At 41.2% G+C, this 23,373-nt stretch overlaps 2 protein-coding genes across 19 annotated transcripts in view; one reads left to right on the forward strand and one right to left on the reverse strand.

Moving 5' to 3' along the window:
* Nucleotides 1-7,378, reverse strand: part of ANAPC10 (anaphase promoting complex subunit 10) — a 194,388-nt gene extending 187,010 nt beyond the window's left edge. For 4 of the 12 annotated variants that reach the window (XM_043512989.1, XM_043512987.1, XM_043512988.1 and 1 more), the window contains exon 1: nt 6,976-7,223. The gene's annotated coding sequence lies outside the window, so the exon portion shown is untranslated. The other 8 variants (XM_043512985.1, XM_038398908.2, XM_038398910.2 and 5 more) reach the window with 8 other exon arrangements.
* The window catches only part of ABCE1 (ATP binding cassette subfamily E member 1), a 33,345-nt gene continuing 17,342 nt past the window's right edge, over nt 7,371-23,373 (forward strand). Inside the window, exons 1-6 of one of the 7 annotated variants that reach the window (XM_043512976.1) lie at nt 7,393-7,605; nt 8,470-8,576; nt 20,193-20,364; nt 20,711-20,796; nt 21,832-21,929; nt 22,890-23,007. In XM_043512976.1, the coding sequence (XP_043368911.1) occupies nt 7,452-7,605; nt 8,470-8,576; nt 20,193-20,364; nt 20,711-20,796; nt 21,832-21,929; nt 22,890-23,007 (735 nt within the window). In that variant the 5' untranslated portion in view covers nt 7,393-7,451. The other 6 variants (XM_043512978.1, XM_043512977.1, XM_038398903.2 and 3 more) reach the window with 6 other exon arrangements.

Genomic DNA, 23,373 nt, shown 5'->3' on the forward strand with positions numbered 1-23,373 from the left:
AAATCATCTTTTGGTGGGTTTGTTCTGAGCCCAGGAGGGGACCTTTTTTGAAAATCTGAGCAAAGAGTCCATCCGTATTTGAGAATAAAAAGCATGGTGGAAAATCTTATGTGCTGCAACTTTTTCTTAAAAAAAAGTAAAAGGAAATCTCTGTGCCCCCTCCCCCCCCCATAGCACCTCACCAATCTGATGTAAAAATCTGAAATTAGGCAAAGAGGTAGTTTAGATCACAGACGTGCATTTTCAAGGTCTGTACAAACTAGGTTATTTTGTAAACGGTTATTTGAGGGGAGGGGCCGAAAACGACTTTTTGCATGCACACTGAATTTTGTAATGTGATCCCTTAAGAGCATCAATATTCTATTGGTTCTAAGCTGGCATCTGTAGATCAGGAAAATTCATAAGGTATCCTGCCTTGTCTTATACAAGAGCATAAAATAGCCCTACTGGGTCAGACCAAGGGTTCATCTAGCGGAGTATCCTGTCTTCTGACACTGGCCAGTGCCAGGTGCCCCAGAGGGAATGAACAGAACAGGTGATCATCAAATGATCCATCCCGTCACCCATTCCCAGCTTCTGTCAAACAGAGGCTAGGGACACCATTCCTACCCATCCTCGCTAATAACCATTGATGGACCTATCCTCCATGAACGTATCCAGTTCTTTTTTGAACCTGAAATGGTTTTATCCTTCACAACATCCTCTGGCAAAGAGTTCCACAGGTTCACTGTGTGTTGTGTGAAGAAATACTTCCTTTTATTTGTTGTAAACCTGCTGCCTATTAATTTCATTTGGTGACCCCCTAGTTCTTGTGTTATGAGAAGTAGTAAACACTTCCTTATCTACTTTCTCTACACCAGTCATGATTTTATAGTCCTCAATCATATCTCCCCTTAGCCGTCTCTTTTCCAAGCTTTTCCCGGTCTTATTAATCTCTCCTCATACTGAAGCCATTCCATACCCCTAATCATTTTTGTTGCCCTTTTCTGAACCTTTTCCAATTCCAATATATCTTTTTTGAGATGGGCGACCACATCTGCACACATATTCAAGATGTGGGTGTACCATGGATTTATATAGAGGCAACATGATATTTTCTGTCCCATTATCTATCCCTTTCTTAATTATTCCCAGCATTCTGTTCACTTTTTCGACTGCTGCTGTACATTGAGTGGATGTTTTCAGAAAACTATCCACAATAACTCCAAGATCTTTTTCTTGAGGGGTAACTGCTAATTTAAATTATATATATAGTTGGGATTGCGTTTTCTAATGTGCATTATTTTGCATTTATCAACACTAAACTTCATCTGCCATTTTGTTGCCCAGCCACCCAGTTCTGAGAGATACTTTTGTAGCTCTTCCCAGTCTGCCTGGGTTTTAACTATATTTAGTAATGTTGTATCATCTGCAAATTTTGCCACCTCACTATTTACCCCTTTTTCCAGGTCATTTACGAACATGTTGAATAGGACAGGTCCCAAAACAGACCCTTCAGGGACACCACTATTTACCTCTCTCTATTCTGAAAACTGACCACTTATACCTACCCTTTGTTTCCTATCTTTCAACCAATTACCAATCCATGAGAACACCTTCCCTCTTATCCCGTGGCAGCTTACTTCACGTAAGAGCATTTGGTGAGGGACCCTGTCAAAGGCTTCCTGAAAATCTAAGTACAGTATATCCACTGATATATGCAAGGCTGTGCCTTGAATGGCACATTTGCAGCTGCCTTGTTATCGACACATACTGAACAAGTATTATTGGCCCCCATCACTGTAGTATCTGAACAACTCACAATCTTTAATCTATTTATCCTCAACACCCCAGTGAGGTAGTGAATTGCTATTAACCCCAATTTACAGATAGAGAAGAACTGAGTCACAGAGACAGGAAGTGACTTGCCCAAGATTACATAGCAAGTCTGTTGCAGAGGATGGAACTGAAGAAGCCAAGTCTCTCAAGTCTTAAGCTAGTGCCCTGAACACTGGGCCACTCACCCACTCATAATGTATTGAGAGTTGTCCTTCTCTCTAGCAAACAGATGAAAAGGCTGAATGTTTGTTTCTTTGTTTATCTGGTTGGGTTTTTTTAAAAACAAGAAATTCCATATTAAAAAAAAGCTACATTAACTAACTTTGTAAAGTAAAATAATCAAAAGTCAGAACATTACATCATCAAGGTTGCCTGTACAACCTCAATTCTGCTGCCTTGTTTTGCATGCGTGATAGCACACTATGTTAATTCATCCCAACAGGATCCTGTATCTTGCAGTACACTGCAGAGAATGAGGTGGGGTGTATACTGAACTAGAGTAATGTCAACAGAATCCATATCTTATTCTCTACAGAAATTATATGATGTGTCAAGAATGACACCAAAAATCTACTAAAGAGACTAGAACATAAGAGCCTCCATACTGGGTCAGAGGTCAGATGGCCAAAGGTCCATCTAGCCCAGTACCCTGTCTTCCAACAGTGGCCAATGCCAGGTGTCCCAGAGGGAATGAACAGAATAGATAATCATCAAGTGACCCATCCCATCACCCATTCCCAGCTTCTAGCAAACAGTCTAGGGACACCATCCTGCCCAACAGCCAATGATGGATCTATCCTTCATGAACTTATCTAGTTCTTTTTTGAACCCTGTTATAGTCTTGGCCTTCATAACATGCTCTAGCAAAGAGTTCCATAGACTGACTGTGCGTTGTGTGAAAAAATACTTCCTTACATTTGTTTTAAACCTGCTGCCTTCCTAAAGGCAGCAGGTTAGGTCCAAATAGAGTTCAATTCTATTCGTGCCTTTTCTATACCTGCCTCTACCTCAGACTTTTTGCATTGCCTTTGGCAAGCAAAAAAACCCCTCTTTGCCTCAGTTCATCTGTAAAGTTGGAGTAATACTACTCAACTTCATGAGATGTTAGGAGGACAAATTCATTAGCGTTTGTGAAGTGCTCAGAACTACAGTAATGGGTGCCACAGAAAAGCCCATAAAGACAGAAAAAAAATCCTTATTCAGTGGAAGGTTTGGCATACAGCAAATGAGGGTCACACAGTGGCACATCCTGAACGAAGAAGGCTAAAAGAAATACTGAATTATCTTAATCATTGAGAACCATTCATCTGGTGCACTAATACCTGGCATAGGTGCTGCAGGGGAAAAAATAAAGTATGTGATCATGTAATTCAAGAATATACCTAAAGCCTTAATCCAGCAAAGCATCTAGGCCATATCTACACTAGCGATTTTACAGCGGCATAGTTGCACCGATTCACTGCACCACTGTAAGTTCATTCATGTATCCGCTCTATACTGATGGGAAAGAGCTCTCCCATCAACATAATAAAACCACCTCCCCAAGCAGCTGTAGCTATGTCAGCGGGAGAACATAGCGCTGTCCACAGCTTCTGTCTATGAAAATTATGTAGCTCCGGGGTGTGTTTTTTTCCATAGTAGATGAGATTTTACACTTTGGAGATTCTCATATTTATAAAGAAACCAACCTTGCCACTCTCTCCCACCTAGTCACAACTAATGTAATAGTTTGGGACATAATACATCTTCACTCCACCAAAGAAAATTATATCAGTTTACTCCAATTTACAAGAGCTGTATTATCATGTTAGCTTTAAACACAGTCTCTAACAAAACCTCACATTCTTAATATTTTTAATAATAATTTCCCTTCTTGAAGTAAAAGGAAACCCCATAGTTTCCATAGGCAAATCTCTACTTGTACAGATACCTTTGTTTTTCCTTCCAGTGGTCATGTTTCCTGTTTAAAAGTGGGCTATAAACCCTTTAAACAAGTAGAACAAATCACTTTGCAAATGGGGACTATTTCAAGGAGATGGATAAACATTCCAGACACTCACTCATTCTAGAGACTTCCTGGCAGAATTGTAAAGTATTTTAAAATCACTTCTTCCTGAAATATTCCCAGAGTTTGTTGATGTTTGAAAATACATTACAATCTCAAAGCCACAACTCTGAAATTTCTCACAAGACTCAGACTACAGAAAACCCCAAAACCACATTTAAAACTAAAAAAGCAATTATTTGGCTATATTTTCATAAGAATTTTATGTTTCAACACGGATCCTGATCAAATACTGTGGCCCTGACCTAGCAAAGGCATACTTTACACATTGTGAGTAGTCCCATTGACTTTGATGCATAAGTCTTGGCAGGACTGGAGCATGAAAAGTCATACACAACTTCTGCTTTCCCCCCTGCCACCCCATCTCCTTAGCTCTCCAGATCTGCTACAGCCCTTTCCAGCTCCTAACCCTATATTTCTTGAAATTTTTATGAAGAGAAGACTGCAGAATATGAATTCCAAGTTGCTTAAAATACCATGCAAGAATATGCAGAAAGATAGGAGCAAGAAAGCTTTACCATTTACTCAGACGAGGTATGGGTGAACTGCTCAGGTGCAATTATCCTGAACTGAGGCATGGGTGTTCAGCTCCCTAAGTGAGAAAAAATTAACACCCAATACAGATCTAAAGCATATTATGAAGAACTTTCAATCTTTCTGCAACCACCAGAATACTAAAGATCAGTTGTCTGAAAAACAATTGATGCCCAAGCCTCCCAATGACACTTGGTAGAATTCTCAAAAAAGACTCTCTCTACATTTTCAACCAATAAGAATGAAATTTGCAGTGACCATGAGGAAGATTTTAATCAAACATATTTTACACAAGGGGTTCTGAAGAGAGGCATCAAATTTACAAAAGAAATTAAAGATTTCAAAGCAGGATATCAAATGATAATGCAACAATATTGCCATTGTACTCTCAGTAAAGATCTGGCTTGATCTAATTAATAAAGAACTGGAGCAACAAGAGTATAAAATAAAAAATAATAGTCATTCAGAGAAGAAATGGAAATTTTCCCAAAACTAAGACAGCATAATTGACCCCAAATACAAAGGATAGGGTCAGAAAATGAAGAGGAGGCTAAAATGTGGCCATTGCAATATAAACCTGAATTACTTCCCTTCTAGCACAAAGAATTGTTGAAGACCCAGATGTCTGCCCCAAGTCTATGACTGCAAAAGACATTGCCACAGTTCACTGCACTAAAATGGTGAGAAAAATATACAGGAAAATCATTGACAACAGAATGGCTGAATTGAGAATAAAAAAGAAAAGGAGTACTTGTGGCACCTTAGAGACTAACAAATTTATTTGAGCATAAGCTTTCGTGAGCTACAGCTCACTTCATCGGATGCATCCGATGAAGTGAGCTGTAGCTCACGAAAGCTTATGTTCAAATAAATTTGTTAGTCTCTAAGGTGCCACAAGTACTCCTTTTCTTTTTTGCAAATACAGACTAACACGGCTGCTACTCTGAAATCTGCATTCAGAATGTTGTCACTTGTTATGAGCTGCAGTCTGTCCAACCAGCTCAGCATCTACATAGCACATTTTTAATCACATTCTGATTGGTTTGCAAACTTATATTAGGCCTAAGAGACAGACCACTGAAAACAAAGGGGTCACCTACACCGCCCTGCAGTTTGGACTACCTTGATGTGAATAGCAGTGCATACCAAAGTGCTGCACTGTAACTCCCCTGCGTGGAAGCAAACTGAAAGGTTCCTACTACAGTCCTCTTCAAAGAGGACTATGTTAATATGAACTAGGAGCCTTTTAGTTCATGCTGGCAGTATTCCACACAGGGAAGTTACACTTTGTTGCAAACCGATGTTCACTGTAGTTTCAACTGTGGGGCAGCAGAGACATAGCAAAAATACAACAGATCCACTGGACACTACAGTGATAATAAGCAATGGTCACATAACCACCACCCTATACCGGAAACCTACTGACTGCTATTCCTACCTACATGCCTCCAACTTTCATCCAGACCACACCACATGATCCATGTCTACAGCCAAGCTCTACGATACAACCACATTTGCTCCAACCCCTCAGACAGAGACAAACACCTAAGTGAGCTGTAGCTCACGAAAGCTTACGTTCAAATAAATTTGTTAGTCTCTAAGGTGCCACAAGTATTCCTTTTCTTTTTGCGAATACAGACTGCTGCTACTCTGAAACCTGTCATTAACAATACTAACAAATTTATTAGAGCATAAGCTTTTGTGAGCTACAACTCACTTCATCGGATGAAGTGAGCTGTAGCTCACGAAAGCTTATGCTCTAATAAATTTGTTAGTCTCTAAGGTGCCACAAGTACTCCTTTCCTTTTTGCGAATACAGACTAACACCGCTGCTACTCTGAAACAATTAACAATACTGTAATTAACAACAATCTTTCTAAAGGCTTAACAACCTAGCACAGGTAAGAGCTCCGAGAGACCACTCTGGCTAGTCATATCTAGTTTAGGTCAGGCTTCTTTTACAACTCCACCAAGCTATTATTTATTTCACTAAAAAATATAATTATGGGCAGATCCCCAAGGCCTCCATCACATTTATGATAATGGGATTTGACATTAAATAGTTTAGCCAACCTTCAAGTCGTATCAGGTTTGTCGATTCCCGACAGCCTGACCATGTTTCTCTCCTAAACACAATCTGGCAAAGTTACTAAGAGAAAAACTAAGTCACATTTTGGGAAGTGTAAAAATACTACCAACAGACAAAATAAACTCCCTAAGGCTAGTCAACGCAGCCATCTAACTCTATCCAAACTCAGCCCTGCAAAGGGGACGGGGAGGGGCAGTTTGTTCAGGGGGCGTAACCGGAGTCACATACTTTTGGCTAAAGAGAGAGGACTGATACGTAGATACAGACTTTCTGACCCTGACCCCAGGTCAGTGGTTTATGAAATACAAGGGTCCCCTCAGAGCAGAGTCTGACACGCCGAGCAAAAAAACCGACCCTGGCAGTCCCGAGGAAGGCCTGAACGAGCCATGGAGAAGGGGCTTCGCTCTCACTCCGGGCAGCGGGGTCTCAGGCCGGCGGCCCCGAGCGGGGAAGCTGGCACTGCCCGTACCTGTGCAGTAGCCAGCCAGAGGCGCAGGCTGTGGCCCCTGAGAAACCACGAGCGATGACTTCACCTGCCAAACGCGCCAGAGCGCAGAGACGCTCGGGCCTCTGGGCACCAGCTGCCCACGCTGCCTGCTGGGCCGCGCTGGCCACGCCACGTGGGGCCCGCTCCACGCGCGTCCTGGCGCGGGGCCCGCCCCTTGCTACGGAGGGGGGGGGGGAATATGGGAGACAGTCCACCCGGAACCTCCTCAGGGGAGGAGGGGGAGCACTTACGTTACAGCCGCCGCCCCACCCACTCCGCAGCTCGCTCTCCGCTCCACCCCCCAGCGCCGTCACTCAGCCATAAAGTCACGCAACAGACGCGTCCAGAAGCGTCTCCGAAACTCTCTTAGCCACGCCCTTGCCCTGCGGTGTCGCGCGCTTTGAGCGTCCCCCTGTTCTCTATGGTGAGCGTCTCTTCCTCTCCCTCCTCACGTCTCTATGGTTAGTGGCTCCAGCTCCTTTCTGGGGGTGGCGGCCATTTTGGCCGGGTGGCAGCAGGAGCACGTTGTGCGTCTGCCCGTGAGTAACGGGACCAGGCTAGTCCCCTACCCAGCTACTCGCCCCGGCTGGGTGGTTTCCTTCCCGTCCTCCGGTAAGTGGAGTCAATAGCGGGGCCGGGGAGAGCGGCATGAGCCCTTGGGAGACCCATTCCTTGGCTAGGGCCGGGCGGCACCGGCGAGAGGCGCCGTGTCTACGACGGGGAAGGAACGACCCCCGAGCCGGGCCCGGCAGCTGCCCGGCTCTCCCCAGTGGGGCTTCTGTCTACGCCGGGTGCTGTTAGCAGAGCCCCTCCCTCAGCCCGGTAAGGGTGCGAGACCCTGGTCCCCTCCCCCAACTGCCTAGAGCTCCCCGCACCTCCCCCCGGCGCTGCGGTGTTGGGTCCCAGACACACCCCTCCCCCCGGTACTGAACGTGTATGGGGGCACCAAACACGCAGCTCCACGGGGTTGTCCCAGACCACGGCCGCGACAGTGGGGATGGGTGACAGACCCCCTCTCCCCCGCCACCTACTCTGCCACGGGGGGAGGCCCCGATTCCCCGGTTTGCATCTGGTGGTGTCTTTGTCAAGGCGAGTCAATTTCTGTGTGCTCTAGTTTCCCCATCTGTAGAATGGGCCCAGTAATAGTCACGTTAGGGCGTTGTGGTGAGAACTTTACAAACATCAACTTATTTCCTTGGATGGTAAGTGGACCCCAGTGAAGTGCAAAGGATTATTTATGCTGTTGCCTGGCTATCATAAGGGCAATATTCACACAGGGAACCGGTTTGTCTTTTTCCACATGCTGTATCATTTGTGCCAAACCTCTCTAGGGGAGGATGTCCCTATAATTTAGCGAGGGCTCTAAAAATGTACTTGTAAATGTCTAGTGGGAAGCTTTCCTTGCTGGGATGGTGTTTACCTGCAGAGCTATCAATTTCTGCAGAATGTACATTTTTATTTTATTTTTAATTCTAGAACTTGTGGTTGGGAAGATATTGTGCTGTCTGCCCACAGACCTGGCTAATCATAGTTTTGCCAGGAAGCAACAAAAGCTGTTGCTGCTCTTGAAATCGGCAGTAAAGGTAGATTTTGCAGGAACACCATCTTAAAGGAGAGACTACCATATGTTATGTTTCCTGTAAAAGCCAGGAATCTCTAAAATAAGGAAGAGAGAGAAATTATCTTTATGGGTGCATCCACTCAAGGAAGAAAGATGTATTAACTAATAGAAGGTAAGAACATAGCATAAAATCCTAGCGAAGAAAAGGCAGTTGTAGTTTTCAGTGTTAATACTAGTGTGGAGATTAGTGTTTACATGCTAAGGTGTTAATACTACAACTCCCTTTTTTTCCACTATCATTTTATGCTGTGGTGTCTTAACACAAGGTAAGAACACACCCTTTTCCCTAATGAAGACAAGTCCTTGCAGTAAAGGGGGTGCTTCAAATTTATAAAATACCTAATAGCCAGAGATTGTTATGAAAGATGGAGATCTGCCAAGCATGGTCCAGCATCCTGAGTAAGAAAGAGAGCAGCAAGATTCTTACTAACAATAGGGAAAAGCTTTGCTCCAGGACCTTTTAAAAGTGCTGTCTTTTGCATCTTTAGCATATTTAGTCCCCTGATGTGTAGTTGTCTGAGAAGTCTTTTGATTCTGACATTACATTCATCACTCGTTTCTTTCAAAACCTTAGTGCAAAGGAGTTAAAATGTCTCTTTTCTCCCAAAATGTATCTCTTTATAGCGTTCATGTGCTAGCAGATATCACAATATATAGTATTCACCTTCTCCTCTCCCATTCTAAGGAAATATTTTGAGGATGAGGCTTCTTACATTGTATATTTGTTGCTGTATGAATGAGTCACTATTCCTATTGTTCAACACTATTAAACATATCCATACATATTTCTATTTCAGTGTGTTATTTGACAATGTGATGCTACTTTCCAGTAATCAGAAAGTTAATCCTTAGTCTTGAGTTCTTTGCTTCTATATGTAGAATGTGCCTTGTGAGCAGTCTGTTAAGATTAAACTGAGGGCATGTCTACACTGGCAGAATTACAGCACCAGGAGTTTCAGCGCTGCTCGGAGAGTGCTGAAGGGAAACCTCTGTTGTGTGTTCACGCTGTCAGCTGCATGCACAATAGCGTGTTCACACTTCTGGCACTTACAGCAGTATTTGGAGTAGTGCACTCTGGGCAGCAATCCCACAGAGCACCTCTTTCTCTTCTGCCGCTAAGACTTGTGGGAAGATGGAGGGGATTGTGGGGCATCCTGGGTCCTGTTCCAATGACCCGTGATGCATTACTTTGCATCCCAGCAATCCCTGTGCTTCCGTCTGCATTTGGCACTATCTTTCAACCATTTGTCCTGCCTCTTTGGGTTGCATGTCCTGTACTGCATGTCCTGCCTCTTTTGGTTGCAGGAATTGATTCCAAACTGTTGACCAGTATGCTGCTTACTCTGACCAACACATCACGAGTGGCAGTGGAGTTATTCCTTAAACTACAAAAGCAAGAGAAGTGTGACATTGATCTCGTGTAGTAGCTACGACTCGAGATTGCTTGTGGCATTCATGGGGGTGCTGACCACGGTGGAACGCTGTTTTGGGCTCAGAAAACAAGTACTGAGTGGTGGGATCACATCGTGATGCTCGTCTGGAATGACTAGCAGTGGCTGCAGAACTTTCGGATGAGGAAAGCCACATTCATGAGACTGTGATGAGCTCGCCCCAGCCCTGCGGCGCAATGACACAAGAATGAGAGCTGCCCTGCCATTGGAGAAGGACATGGTGGTTGCACTGTGGAAGCTGGCTACTCCAGACTGCTACCGATCGGTCGCTAATCAGTTTGGAGTGGGAAAGTTTACTGTTGTACTCGTGTTGACGGAAGTGTGCAGGGCCATTAATCACATCCTATTCTGAAAGACCATAACTCTGGGCAACATGCATGACATTGTTGATGGCTTCACACAAATGGGCTTCCCTAACTGTGGCGAGGCGATTGATGTCAATCATATTCCAATTCTGGCACCAGACCACCTAGCCACCGAGTACATTAATCACAAGGGGCATTTCTCAATGGTTCTCCAGGCACTTGTGGATCACCGTGGGTGTTTCACAGACATTAATGTAGGCTGGTTCAGGAAGGTGCATGATGCACACATCTTTTGGAACACTGGCCTGTTCAGGAAGCAGGGACTTTCTTCCCAGCCCAGAAGATCACTGTAGGGGAAATTGAAATGCCCACTGTGATCCTGGGAGACCCCCACCTACCTCTTAATGCTGTGGCTTTTGAAGCCATACACAGGACAACTTGACAGCAGCAAGGAGCGATTCAACAACAGGTTGACCAAGTGCAGAATGACTGTTGTGTGTGCTTTTGGCCATTTAAAAGCCCACTGGTGCTGCCTCTGTGGGAAGCTGGACCTGGCCAATGACAATATTCCTATGCTTTTTGCTCATTTGTGCAAAGCCAATATTCCTATGCTGTACGCTCCATAATGTTTGTGAAGGGAAGGGCGAAAGCTTCACTCAGGGCTGGACCGCAGAGGCTCAGCGCCTGGAGGCTGAGTTTGAACAGCCAGAGACCAGGGCTATGAGAGGGGCACAGCATGGGGTCATAAGGATCAGGGATGCTTTGAGGCAGCAATTTGAAGCTGAAAGCCACTAATATTTGTTGCTATGCTCGGGAGTGCAGTGCTTGTAATACCAGGAAATGATTGGTGCACATGATACAATATGTGGGTTTAACCTAATTGTATGTTGCTTTGCAGTGCTCTTTTTGCTTTCAATTAATAAAATAAAGATTGCTTTTAAACCAACACAATTACTTTATTAAAAGACAACTACAACTGGAGGAGAGAGTCAAACAAAAAGAAGTAATAAGGTGGATAGGGGAAGGGAGGGTCCTGGGAGAAGGGGTGCAGGGATGTAGTACAGTGCAACAGGAACTGTACTTCAGCAGGGCCAAACTACAGAGGGATGGCTGTGGGAGTCCGCAGTGCTGAACTGTGAGAGGGGAGGAGTGGAATGCCGTGGGTACAGACTGGAGCCAGGAGGTTGATAAGAGTATCTTGGCGGTGTCTGGGGGTGCATGGGGAAAGAGTTTTGCTGCAGGGGAGGGTGGGCGCAGAGCTGTTTGCTTTGAAGAGCCAGTATCTCCTGGAGCGTGTCTGCTTGGCACTCCGTAACCTTTAAGAGCCGCTCCGTGGCTTCATCTGGCTTGCCGCGTTCTCCTTTAGGTCCCTCTTCTCGCTGTCCCGCCACTCCTTCAATTCCTGTTTCTCGGCAGTGGAGTGCATCATAACATCACACAGAAAGTCCTCTTTAGTTCTTCTTGGCCGCTTTCTAATTCTGCGCAGCCATTTAGCCGGCGATAACAAAGAGGGAGGCTGGGCTCCCAAGGTCATCTCTGTGAAGTTTAAATGCAACATTTTACAGAATCAGTATTGTTTGCAACACAAACAACATTAATTCATTGCTTTAAAACACAGCCAGTACTCTCACACCTGTCACTAACTGGCTGACCCTGGGCAAGCACACATGAGCCCCAAGACCCATCAAAATGGTGCGTATCTGCAGGGGCAGGATAAATTGCTCTTCCCGGACCCTGCTGTACACTGGGCACATGGCTCTTGGGGAGAGCCAGCACTGTGGGGGGGGCCTGATGATCATTCCTGTCCCCACGCTTTCCACAGGATGTGATCATTATGAAAGAGAGATCTCTGCTGAGAGTGAGCAGGGAATCAAGGGAGGGTCTTCTCCAAGACTTCGGCTTCCACCCTGACCCCATGTGGCTTGCCTGTATGCAGCAATGGTTCTTCTCCTCCCACTCCCCTCCCCACCTCCACCCCGCGATGGCACAGGAAAGTTATCCTTATGGGGCAAGAAACAAAGCAGCTCTGCCGAAGAACCTCCGGTTACCCAGTATCTCCGCGAGAGTTTCCTGGAGATCTCTCAGGGAGATTCCCATAAAGTGAGGGTGTCAATCAACAGCCTGTTCCGCAGCTCAGACTAGGCATGCAGTGGGAGACAAGCCTTCTTTCTGCAACCCTCCTGCCCACAACAACTTGCTTCAGCGATTCCCAAAATCAGATCCACTTACCAGGGACCTCCCCTCCTGTTTGCACTTCACCAATCTCTGACAGCTGTGACTGGCTAGCCTCCTCCAGCGTAGAAAAGAGCTCCTAGCTACATGCATCTCTGACCTCCAAGTCCATCCTCTGCCCCATCCACATCCTCATCAAAGAATTCCTCCTCCTGGCTCAGTCTACTCTCTACTGGCACGCGAGCCACCAAAGTATCCACAGCGGTCTTTGCAATGGATGTGGGGTCGCCCCCAAGTATCGCTTCAAGCTCTTTGTAGAACCGGCAGCTCATGGGTGCGGCACCGGAGTAGCGGTTTGCCTCCTGCGCCTTGTGATAGGCATTCAGCAGCTCCTTTGCTTTGACCTTGCACCGCAGGGTGTCCCGGTCATGGCCCCTTTCTGTCATACAGCGTGAAAGCTGTTCGTAGGTATAAACTCCTGCGTCTGGAGTGCAGCTGGGACTGGACAGCCTCGTCTCTCCAAATGCTGGTGAAATCCAGCAGCTTGGCATTGCTCCAAGTGGGGGATTGCCTGGAATACGCATGACCACCTGGAAAGGTGCACTGAGACCGCTTCACGCATCACCAAGCAAACAGGAAGGGGACTTTCAAAATTCCCAAGGAATTTACGGGGTGGGGATGATGGTTGGTCTTGTGGGGGCAGGGCAGTAGAGTTTAAATCGATGTCCAGAGAGGTGAGAACAGGCATTATGGGACACCTCCCAGAGGCCAGTTGCAGCGCTGTAATTGACCAAGGTGTCTACACTGGCACCCCAGAACTGTAGCCCTGGCCCAGAAAGTTGTACGCCTCTTGTTGGGGTGTTTTTTTTAAAGTGCTACAACTGTGCAGTTTCTGCACACTAAGTGGCTTGTAACTCAGGAGTTACAGGACAGAAAGCTGCTTTACTGCGCAGAAACTTGCCAGTGTAAACAGGGCCTAAGAAACAGAACTTTGGGCTTGTCTAAACACGGTTTTTATATTGCTTTCACTGTAATAATGGTTTTGAAACCAGTATAGTTAAAGCAGTACAAAAACTGTACATAGACCAGCCCTTAGTATGTGTCCTTCTTCTTTTTTTTTTTTTTTTTTTTTTAAACACGGACTTTTATCACATACCGATACTTCTGTTCTGGCTTTTGTAAATACAATGTTCGTTGTTCACATATTGACAACTGGTTCTATGTGTATTTTACTATTTTATAAATTATTTTTGTCAGGTATTCTAACTTTAAAATTGTCTTGATGGTCTTATCAATATATGTGGGGTTAACAGGTTTGGCTCATTAGTTCTATAATTGAGATGTTTCTTGAAGATTATTTGTTTTCTTCTAAAAGTAAATACTACTTATTCTCAGTCTTTTTACTAGTTAGTGCTTTTTAAAATATGATCTGTTGAACACTTCCATCTACTTCTGGCAAAGTAAATGTTTTTAATACAATATGGTCAGTTCTGAATACAGATTTTTTTTTTTTTTTACTTTTTAATATAATTGCATTGTCCTGTCATTCAATTTTCTGTCTTAACAATTGCATATTCCTCTCTATATTTATAGTAAATTGCACTTTATGTAGTAATTCAGCATGCTGTTGCACATTTTTTCCTCTTTGCAGTTGATTGTATTAAGTCTTTTTTTTGGTAATGTACTCGTATCTAGATCCAGCACATATAAAAATTATGGACGATCCAAATTCTAGTAAACTAAGTTTTTGCATTTTAAGTATTACAGTATAATGATGGAGTTATTGTTGTCTTCCACAAATTCTTGTGAGAGAGTGTTTTTGCTTATGTTTTTGAGAAGAAAATACTGTTTTTTTTTTTTTTTTTTTTTTAAATTGGTCAAAGATTCAAGAAGGAGTTTGAGCTAAGAGCCATGTGAGTGTTGAGTGTGAGTGTTGCTCAAATATGCCTAGATATGCATTTTGTTACAGCTAGCATTTTGTGTGCTTCATAATTTTTAGATGCACATTTTAGAAATCGTGTTAAGGTAGAGTAGTCAGACAAATTTGACTTGAAATGAATATGGTTTGCCAAAATCTTAAATACTTTGTCAGCCATAGTCATTTTCTCTTTAGCTTCAGTTTGATTTATCTCTCATCATCGTAATCTTCTGGTAAACATTCTTGAGGTTGCCTTTCAAATGGAATTTACTAATCCAAATTTAATTATTCTGTGGTTAGTAAAAATTGAATAGGTAGAATACTTTTCTATTTTCTGAGCCACTTAAATAAATTGAAAGAAGCAATATTGACTATAAATTAGATGCTTCTAAATGCTTGTTTCCACTGTATTTATTAATTATACTTAACATTTTCATGTAACACATTATGCTGTTGAGTAGGCTTGAGAGCTCCAAAATTTCAGCCTTGAGCCCAAACTATCTTTCTCAAGATGTGTAGAACTTTCCAGTTAAATCCAACCAAAATAAGTGCATTTAGTAATTGTATATAAACATTATCTTGGCTCAGTTTGTTTTATGAAGATGTTACTTAGGGTGTCCAGAGCTGTGAATCACAAGTAAAAGTTGAATGTGACTTCTCAGTCCTCATGGCTGGGAGGAGTGGGGGATGCTACTGTGAATCAACAAAGGGAGCACACAATGTCATTGCTTTTTCTTTACTGGGATTGATTGATTAAGTCTATAGGAGGCCTGAATAAACACTGAAATATCCATTATGATGCACAGTGGAAACATTTCTCTCTGGGGTCCCTACAGAGAGTATGTGAATTGGTAAATAAGTTTGTTTGGTAGTGGTATTGTAAAGATAAATTTGATGTTGATACTTAACCTCCACTGAAAATCACTTCCTGGGTAGGAAAAATGGAGAGGAAGAAAGTATGAAGTTAATCAAATTTGTAGATTTTTTTTCTTTATTTGTACCATAACATAATAAGCTTATTTACCAATTCAATGCAAAGGCATGGGTAACACCAGTGAACTCCACAGATCTGTCAATAAAATAGTGCCTACTTTTGGAACACTAAGGGACTAATTCAAAACTCATCATCATCAAGTGGAATCTTACTTATTTCAATGGGTTTTTAATCAGGTCCTGCAATGGGTACCAGCAGCGGACTCCTGCACCAACACAGTTCTCATTACAAAATAGTCTACACTAATAAGTAAAAATGCCAGCTAAGTGATTTGTGACTTTTATATTATTTATCTGGTGGGAAAAGCCCTTTAGCTACTAAATATCAAGTTTAAAAAAAAATTAAAAAAAAAAAATTAGCAGTCATTGACCCCACTATTTATGAAGGACTTTTTAGGGGGAAAGGAAATATTAAGGACTATTCATGGATCCAGAACACATACTTTCAGAAAAATCTTTTCACAAGTTTTAGGAGGAAAATCATTTTTAAAAATGGCAAGGTCTGGAAACTCCACAGTTATATTAATTTTGTCCCAGTGAGGATTAATACTTTTTAGTACATTTTAGATGATTTAATGATTCATTTTTTTGAGTTATTCATTATAAAAAGGCCAGAGGGTCCCTGACTGAGGCTTAGACTTGACTGAGACTTGGCAAAGCTTTTGACATGGTCTCCCACAGTGTTCTTGCCAGCAAGTTAAAGAAGTATGGGCTGGATGAATGAACTATAAGGTGGATAGAAAGCTGGCTAGATTGTTGGGCTCAACAGGTAGTGATCAAAGGCTCTATGTCTAGCTGGCAGCCAGTATCAAGCGGAGTGCCCCAAGGGTCAGTCCTGGGGCAGGTTTTGTTTAATATCCTCATTAATGATCTGGAGGAATGGTAGATAGGCTACAGAGGGACCTAGACAAATTAGAGTTCTCCATAAAAGGACCTGGGGTTACAGTGGATGAGAAGCTGGATATGAGTTGGCAGTGTTCCCTTGTTGCCAAGAAGGCTAACGGCATTTTGGGCTGTACAAGTAGGAGCATTGCCAGCAGATAGAGGGGAATGATCACGTCCGTCAATTCAGCATTGGTGAGGCCACATCTGGAGTACTGCGTCCAGTTTTGGGCTCCACACTACAAGAAGGATGTGGAAAAATTGGAAAGCGGAGGGCAACAAAAATTATTAGGAGACTGGAGCACATGATTTATGAGGAAAGGCTGAGGGAACTGGAATTGTTTAGTCTGCAGAAGAGAAGAATGAGGGGGGATTTGATAGCTGCTTTCAACTACCTGAAAGGGAGTTTCAAAGAGGATGGATCTAGACTGTTCTCAGAGGTAGCAAATGACAGAACAAGGAGTAATGGTCTCAAGTTGCAGTGGGGGAGGTTTAGGTTGGATATTAGGGAAAAACTTTTTCACTTGCGGGGATTGTGAACCACTGGAATGGGTTAGCTAGAGAGATGGCTGAATCTCCTTCCTTAGAAGTTTTTAAGGTCCGGCTTGACAAAGCCCTGTCTGGGATGATTTAGTTGGGGATTGGTGCTGCTTTGAGCAGGGGGGGGTGGACTAGATGACCTACTGAGGTCCCTTCCAACCCTGATATTCTGTGATTCAAATCCACAGGTTTGAGATAATGAGCTTCTACACAGTTGAGTGTTTAAGCTCTACAGATACTAAGCTTCCGAGGAGTCTCTCTTATGTTCCCTAGGCCAGACATTCATTATTGTGTATTGGGATCCCCAGGCAGGACAACACCTACCCTGGTCCTGTAACTGGACCCATGGTGGGTGGACCCCTGCCTTCAGGCAGAAAACCACTAATATCAGTGGGCTCTGTGCTGGCACAGGGGGTTTGCCTGGATAGATCCAATTGCTGGTTTGGGGCCATAGTCTGTAAATCCACTGATTTATTTTTTAAATAATTTTAACATCTGTATTATATGTAAATACACAAGATTTTCCTTCAAAAATTTCTGACAACTTATTGAAGAAAACTAATATTTTAAAATTGTATTAGGAAGTGAGATAAATAAAACTTCAGAATTATCTGGTTTTTTTTTTAAGTAGAAAATTCCCTCATAGACTTTCCTAAAAGAGGGAGCAGCTGTAAATACCTATTAGAATTTTTTTAAATTAATGTTTATGGTTTAATACATTTGGAAATTGAAAAATAGTACATTTAGGAAAAAAAAAACCACCTGAAACATCAGGAAGTCTAGAAATACTCAGTTCACACTTCCAGCACTAAGCTTATTTTTGCCCTTACCACCAGTTAAAGGCTGAAGGCTAGTCCCTTCCCCACCTTCAGTGTATGGGGCACAAACTAATATATTGCATATAATATCCTTCATGTATGATCCACACAAGACCCTGTCCCTTCCCTACCTGCTTATGAATTAGATATGCACCACACACCTATTATTCTTCCATATTTCAGTAAATCATATTTTTTCCTTTTCTTTTTTGTGTATAAAGAGCAATCTGTAAACTCCTGAAAGATGTTGTTTGAGAACTCCCTATACTTAGCATAGGTTAGATGAGAAAGTTTAGCATATCTTCAAATAACGTTTCAGATATACAATAGGAAAGACTTTATTTGTTTAATGTGGACTAGTGGAATTCTTCCATCAGTGAGTAGACTATTTAGATTGTTGGAACTTTGAGTATTTCAAGACCTGATATTTATAGTTTGAACTACATTAGTACATTACAACTTCTCTGTTTGTAACGTCAAATTTTATGTCAGAGTTTTATCTTGGAATATAAATATTGGCATGCTGGATACTACACTACACTTGCTTTAAATTGATAACTTCTCTGTATGGCCCCAACCGTTAGTACCTAGCAATGTTAAACTGTAACTGAAAATGCTTTGTTCTTTCAGTTGCCAGAAGAGAGGCTAGAAACAATGTAGGCCCAATATTTTACTTACCTTTATGGTGATGAGTCTTTCAGCAGCAACCAAGGTTAAACCCTTTCTCAGTCACTGATCACCACCTAAAAGAGTTGTATTCATGCCATTGAACCCCAGCAAGCAGTCATGACCAGAGGCTTCGAGAGGTGATATACAGCAGTGAGGATCCCTAAGCCTTGTCATTAAACTCTTCAGTCTGTCTCCAAACAGTAACATCTTGTGAAATGCTGATGACTTCATAACTCAACCTTACTCTATTTTAGATTGGAGTGAATAAGGGAGGTCCATTAAAGGTGAACTGAAGTGCTTTTTAAAAAGAGAAGATCAATGTCTATTTTAAATATCCCATTATCAGAATATTGTGGACAAAAAATTACAAACATTCTTTAAAATAAAATCCATTACCAGTCAAGACCTAACCTTAGCATTCTGTTTCCTCTGCTATGGTTGATGACCTGGTAAACACCTAATACAATATAATGTTCGCACCTCTTGCCTTGCTTTAGCTATTTGTGAGGCTGACAACTACTGTCGGGAGAAACAGAATTCTACACTTAGGCTTTGTCTTTTATTTCACCTCTTAACATATATTTATTTGTAACTTCAAGGATATTTAATCCAAGATCTTAGAATTTTTAAAAATATTTTTAAAAATTATTCAGTTAACCTTCAGTTGTTTTCCTTTATTTGGTTTCTTGAAATCTTTAAGCCCTTATCGTAGGGGCACTAATTACCTGGGAAATACAATATGTCAGTGTAGTTGCTATAACTCGTGTACAACTTAAACTAGCAAAATCAAATCAGTTTGACCTCTGTGTATCTGTCTATAACACTAACACACACGCACTGTTTATTACATACATGTATTTATGCATATAGACACACACACACACACACACACACACACACACACACACACACACACACACACACACACACAATTTCATATTCTCATAGCAATGGTCACAACTATTTATGGTTTTTACTTTAAATAGCAAGCATGCAGCTCTCACAAGTTCACCTCCTAGCAGGTAGCATAAATGTGTGAATGAATCACCATTTTAACTGAAATTTATTCTGTCAGCAATACATACGCCCACTCACTGCCTTAATACTTTCTAATATGATGTAATTTTCTTGAAAACAGAGTTGCATTAAAAGAGTATGCATTGACTTATGATGAGAGGTGGGGGGAACTGGACTTATTTAGTCTGCGGAAGGGACCAGTGATGGGGGATTTGATAGCAGCCTTCAACTATCTGAAGGTTGGTTCCAAAGAGGACGTAGCTAGGGTGTTCTCGGTGGTGGCAGATGATAGAACATGGAGCAATGGTCTCAAGTTGCAGTGTGGAAGGTCTAGGTTGGATATTAGGAAAAACTATTTCACTAGGAGAGTAGTAAAGCACTGGAATGGGTTACCTAGGGAAGTGGTGGAATCTCCATCTTTAGAGGTTTTTAAGACCCATCTTGACAAAGCCCTGGCTGGGATGATTTAGTTAGGGTTGGCCCTTCTTTGAGCAGGGGGTTGGACTAGATACCTCCAGAGGTCTCTTCCAACCCTAATCTTCTATGATTTGCAGTTGTCATGTTGGCTTCATTTTATAGTGGGGAAAAGAGTAATGAAATTGAAAGTTTGTGCTAAAGTCATTCTGCAATTATTACCATATTAAAACTGACAACACTTAATTGTCTTTCTGAATTTGCTCAATCAGCTGTAAGAACAACACAGATTTTATTTGGGTACATGAACTTCTATTAGTAATTTCAACTAGATACAGCTTTGCCGTCTTATTGGTGGTGATTATGATCAAGTTCTTTTTGTTTTGTTTTGTTTTTTAGACCCTGAAGTGTTCACTTCCATCTTGGAATCTCTCTAATTGGTGTATATATAAACCTAAATTGCACAATATGGCCGACAAGTTAACAAGAATTGCTATTGTCAGCCATGACAAATGTAAGCCAAAGAAATGCCGTCAGGAGTGCAAAAAGAGCTGTCCTGTGGTTCGAATGGGTGAGAAATGCAGTGAAACATAATTAAACAATGCAAGAGACTTTAAACAATGTGCCTAGTTTGTGGTCCACCTTAATAGAATTTACTAGTAGAAACTGAGAGCTTTCTGGATCATACTATGAATATGTTTGTGTAATATATATGATTAAAACGGTCTGAAAATTATGCACAGCAATAATGCTAAGAAATATTAACTACTCAGTTTCAGGGCTTCTTTTGAGTCCTTTTTTGTTGGGGAATTTTAAGGCAACTACAGGATTTCTGTGCGGAATTTACTGATCATGCAGATAACAAATCTGATTCATCAGCATTGTGTCTTGTGTTAACATACATTCTTTTTCACCAGGAAAACTATGCATAGAAGTCATATCGCAGAGCAAAATAGCATGGATTTCTGAAACACTCTGTATTGGTTGCGGTATTTGCATTAAGGTAAAAGATAGATAGATAGATATATATATATATATATAGATAGATATAAGAAATTGAAATTGTATTTTTAAAAAGCTTTACATTATAAAGTATGTACTTCTCATAAGAAAGTGTATCTTCAGAATTCGAGAGAAAATATGTAATATAACTTCAAACAGTTTATCTCCTATGCACCTTTTTATATTTCTGCTTGACAGAATTTTATTTTTTGTATTTAGTTTTGACAGATATTGATTATTTTTAAGTATCTTTTATTTTTATTTGAATTTTCACAATTGTGGGAAATCATAGAAGGGTCAGACAATAAGGGGTGGGGCCAGACAATTATTTAATGACAGTAGACATTGAGATTCAAAAAGTTGTTTTATAACCTTTTAAAACAGAAATTACTACCATCATGTCAAAATGTACATAGTAATCTTGTATCAGATTAAGTTCTCAAGCAGCATTTTTCTTACTTTGTCTATCTGTGTATTTTGCTTATTATCAATGGAAATATTTTTTCATTGGTTTGTGTGTGTGTGTGCGCAGTGAAATTGATGTTTAGAGACATTTACCAGTAAAAGTCTAATCCTTCCAATTCTATTTCTATTCTAGAGTCAGTATTTAAATTGCCATATTTAGCTTTGAAAAAGTGAGCATAGGATTCACTTTGAAAATGTTGTCTTTCTCTGTTAAGCGCAGAAAGTGATGTAATTTTACCCATCGGTGTTATCTATAGGACAGCTTAGTCTAACAACAACCAGAACATTGATCGCTTCTCTCTGTAGTTTCTGTGGTCAAAAATCTAAGCAAATCGGTTAGCATTTGGAGGAATTTTTTAAACATATTAACAAATCAATAAATGCAAGAATATGTATAAATATTTAGTACTGACCTACTTAAAGATAAGAAATGTGGCACTCGCAATTATAAATAACACGCTCGGGGTGAAGTACTAAACATAGAAGAATTTAACTATAGAGTAATTTGTTCTGCATTAACCTGTTTCAGTGTGCATTAGTAAGTAGTAAATTTGTTTGTTTTAAATTATAGAAATGTCCTTTTGGAGCCTTGTCAATTGTTAACTTACCTAGCAACCTGGAGAAAGAAACAACGCACAGATATTGTGCCAATGCCTTCAAACTTCACAGGTATCTTACTTTTTCTCAAGCCAACTTTATTTTACCCTATCCAATTTTAAATTAATGTAAAATGTATATAATATTCTGGACTCCTAATTTCCAATGTTATTGGAGATGTGACACAGGATGAATCTATATGGAGTTTTTTTATGTACATAGTTTTTTGGTTATCAAATATTAGTCTCAGATAATTTTTTGGCTTACTTTAACAATCTCCTTGAATTTCTGTTATAATAAACAAACAATCTAAAACCTGCAATTTAAAATTCTTGAAATACTGTCATTTTGACACTATTTTAAATCTGAATCTAGTTTTCCTGGTGACAAATGACTATTGGTCTGTCATCTCGAAGGGCAGGAAGAATGACATAAAAACATAATAAATAAAACAGGTCTGGCACTGATAAAGTAGTCTCTAGAATTGGAGCATTTTATTGTTTATGCAGTTCTAAGGTATTCCTCACTTGAGTGTGTCTTGCAGACAATTTATCTTCACAGCACCTGAATTTTATAGATCGTGAAACTTAGGTAAAATGTTGGATTACTAGCTCAAAGTAGCACAAGAAGTCTGTGGCAGACTCTAGATCCGTGTTCCAAGTCCTGTGCCTTTACCTCAAGAACTTTCTCTCCCAAAATGTTTTCTTACTGTCTCTATTAACAAGCATTATAAAGAAGTTGGCATATAAGTGTGTTACATCAAAGTGATTCTCTTTGAAAGAAAATGGAGAGAGATAAACTTGGCATTAGTAGTGTCTGGTTGTGGTCTGACAATAGTTTTAAATGTTTTTCCCTTCATTTTTGGCTTTTTATATGTATTGAGCAATATTGAGGTAGAGACACTGTGAAATGGGTTGAATCACTCAGCAAGTGTTTTTATTTTATTATTATTTTTTTTTTAAATACCCTAGTATTTTACTTTTAATTGTGGTGGAAATTTTGGATTACACTGAATAATGACTTTAAATACAGGTTGCCTATTCCCCGTCCAGGGGAAGTACTGGGATTGGTTGGAACGAATGGTATTGGAAAATCAACTGCCTTGAAAATTCTAGCTGGAAAGCAGAAGCCAAACCTTGGAAAATATGATGTATGTATAAAAAGAGCTTGGGAAATAGGTGATTATGGTTTGTTGATGATAAATGCTCAGTCTATCCTTGTAACTTTTTCCTGCAATTGTCACATTGATATCAGTGCTTCATGTGACTCGAACTTTGGGGAAGTGTTGCTGAGCTAGACACTGGTGTAGGTGCAGTGAAATGGTGTTAAAGGTCTCTGCGCTGTTCTTCTAGTCCACTTCAACTATGATTTATTTGCCTTTTCCGGCTCTGGTTCTCCTGGAGAATGCTTAGCATTATTCCCAAAATGAAACCAATCTCTTGACTTCCTTCTCCACTCTAGTGTACCACAATGGCCCAGTCAGACTTCCCAAGATAACCAGGAGTTGCAGTTCCTT

Source organism: Dermochelys coriacea, chromosome 4, assembly GCF_009764565.3.
Source record: "Dermochelys coriacea isolate rDerCor1 chromosome 4, rDerCor1.pri.v4, whole genome shotgun sequence".
Lineage (NCBI taxonomy): Eukaryota > Metazoa > Chordata > Testudines > Dermochelyidae > Dermochelys > Dermochelys coriacea.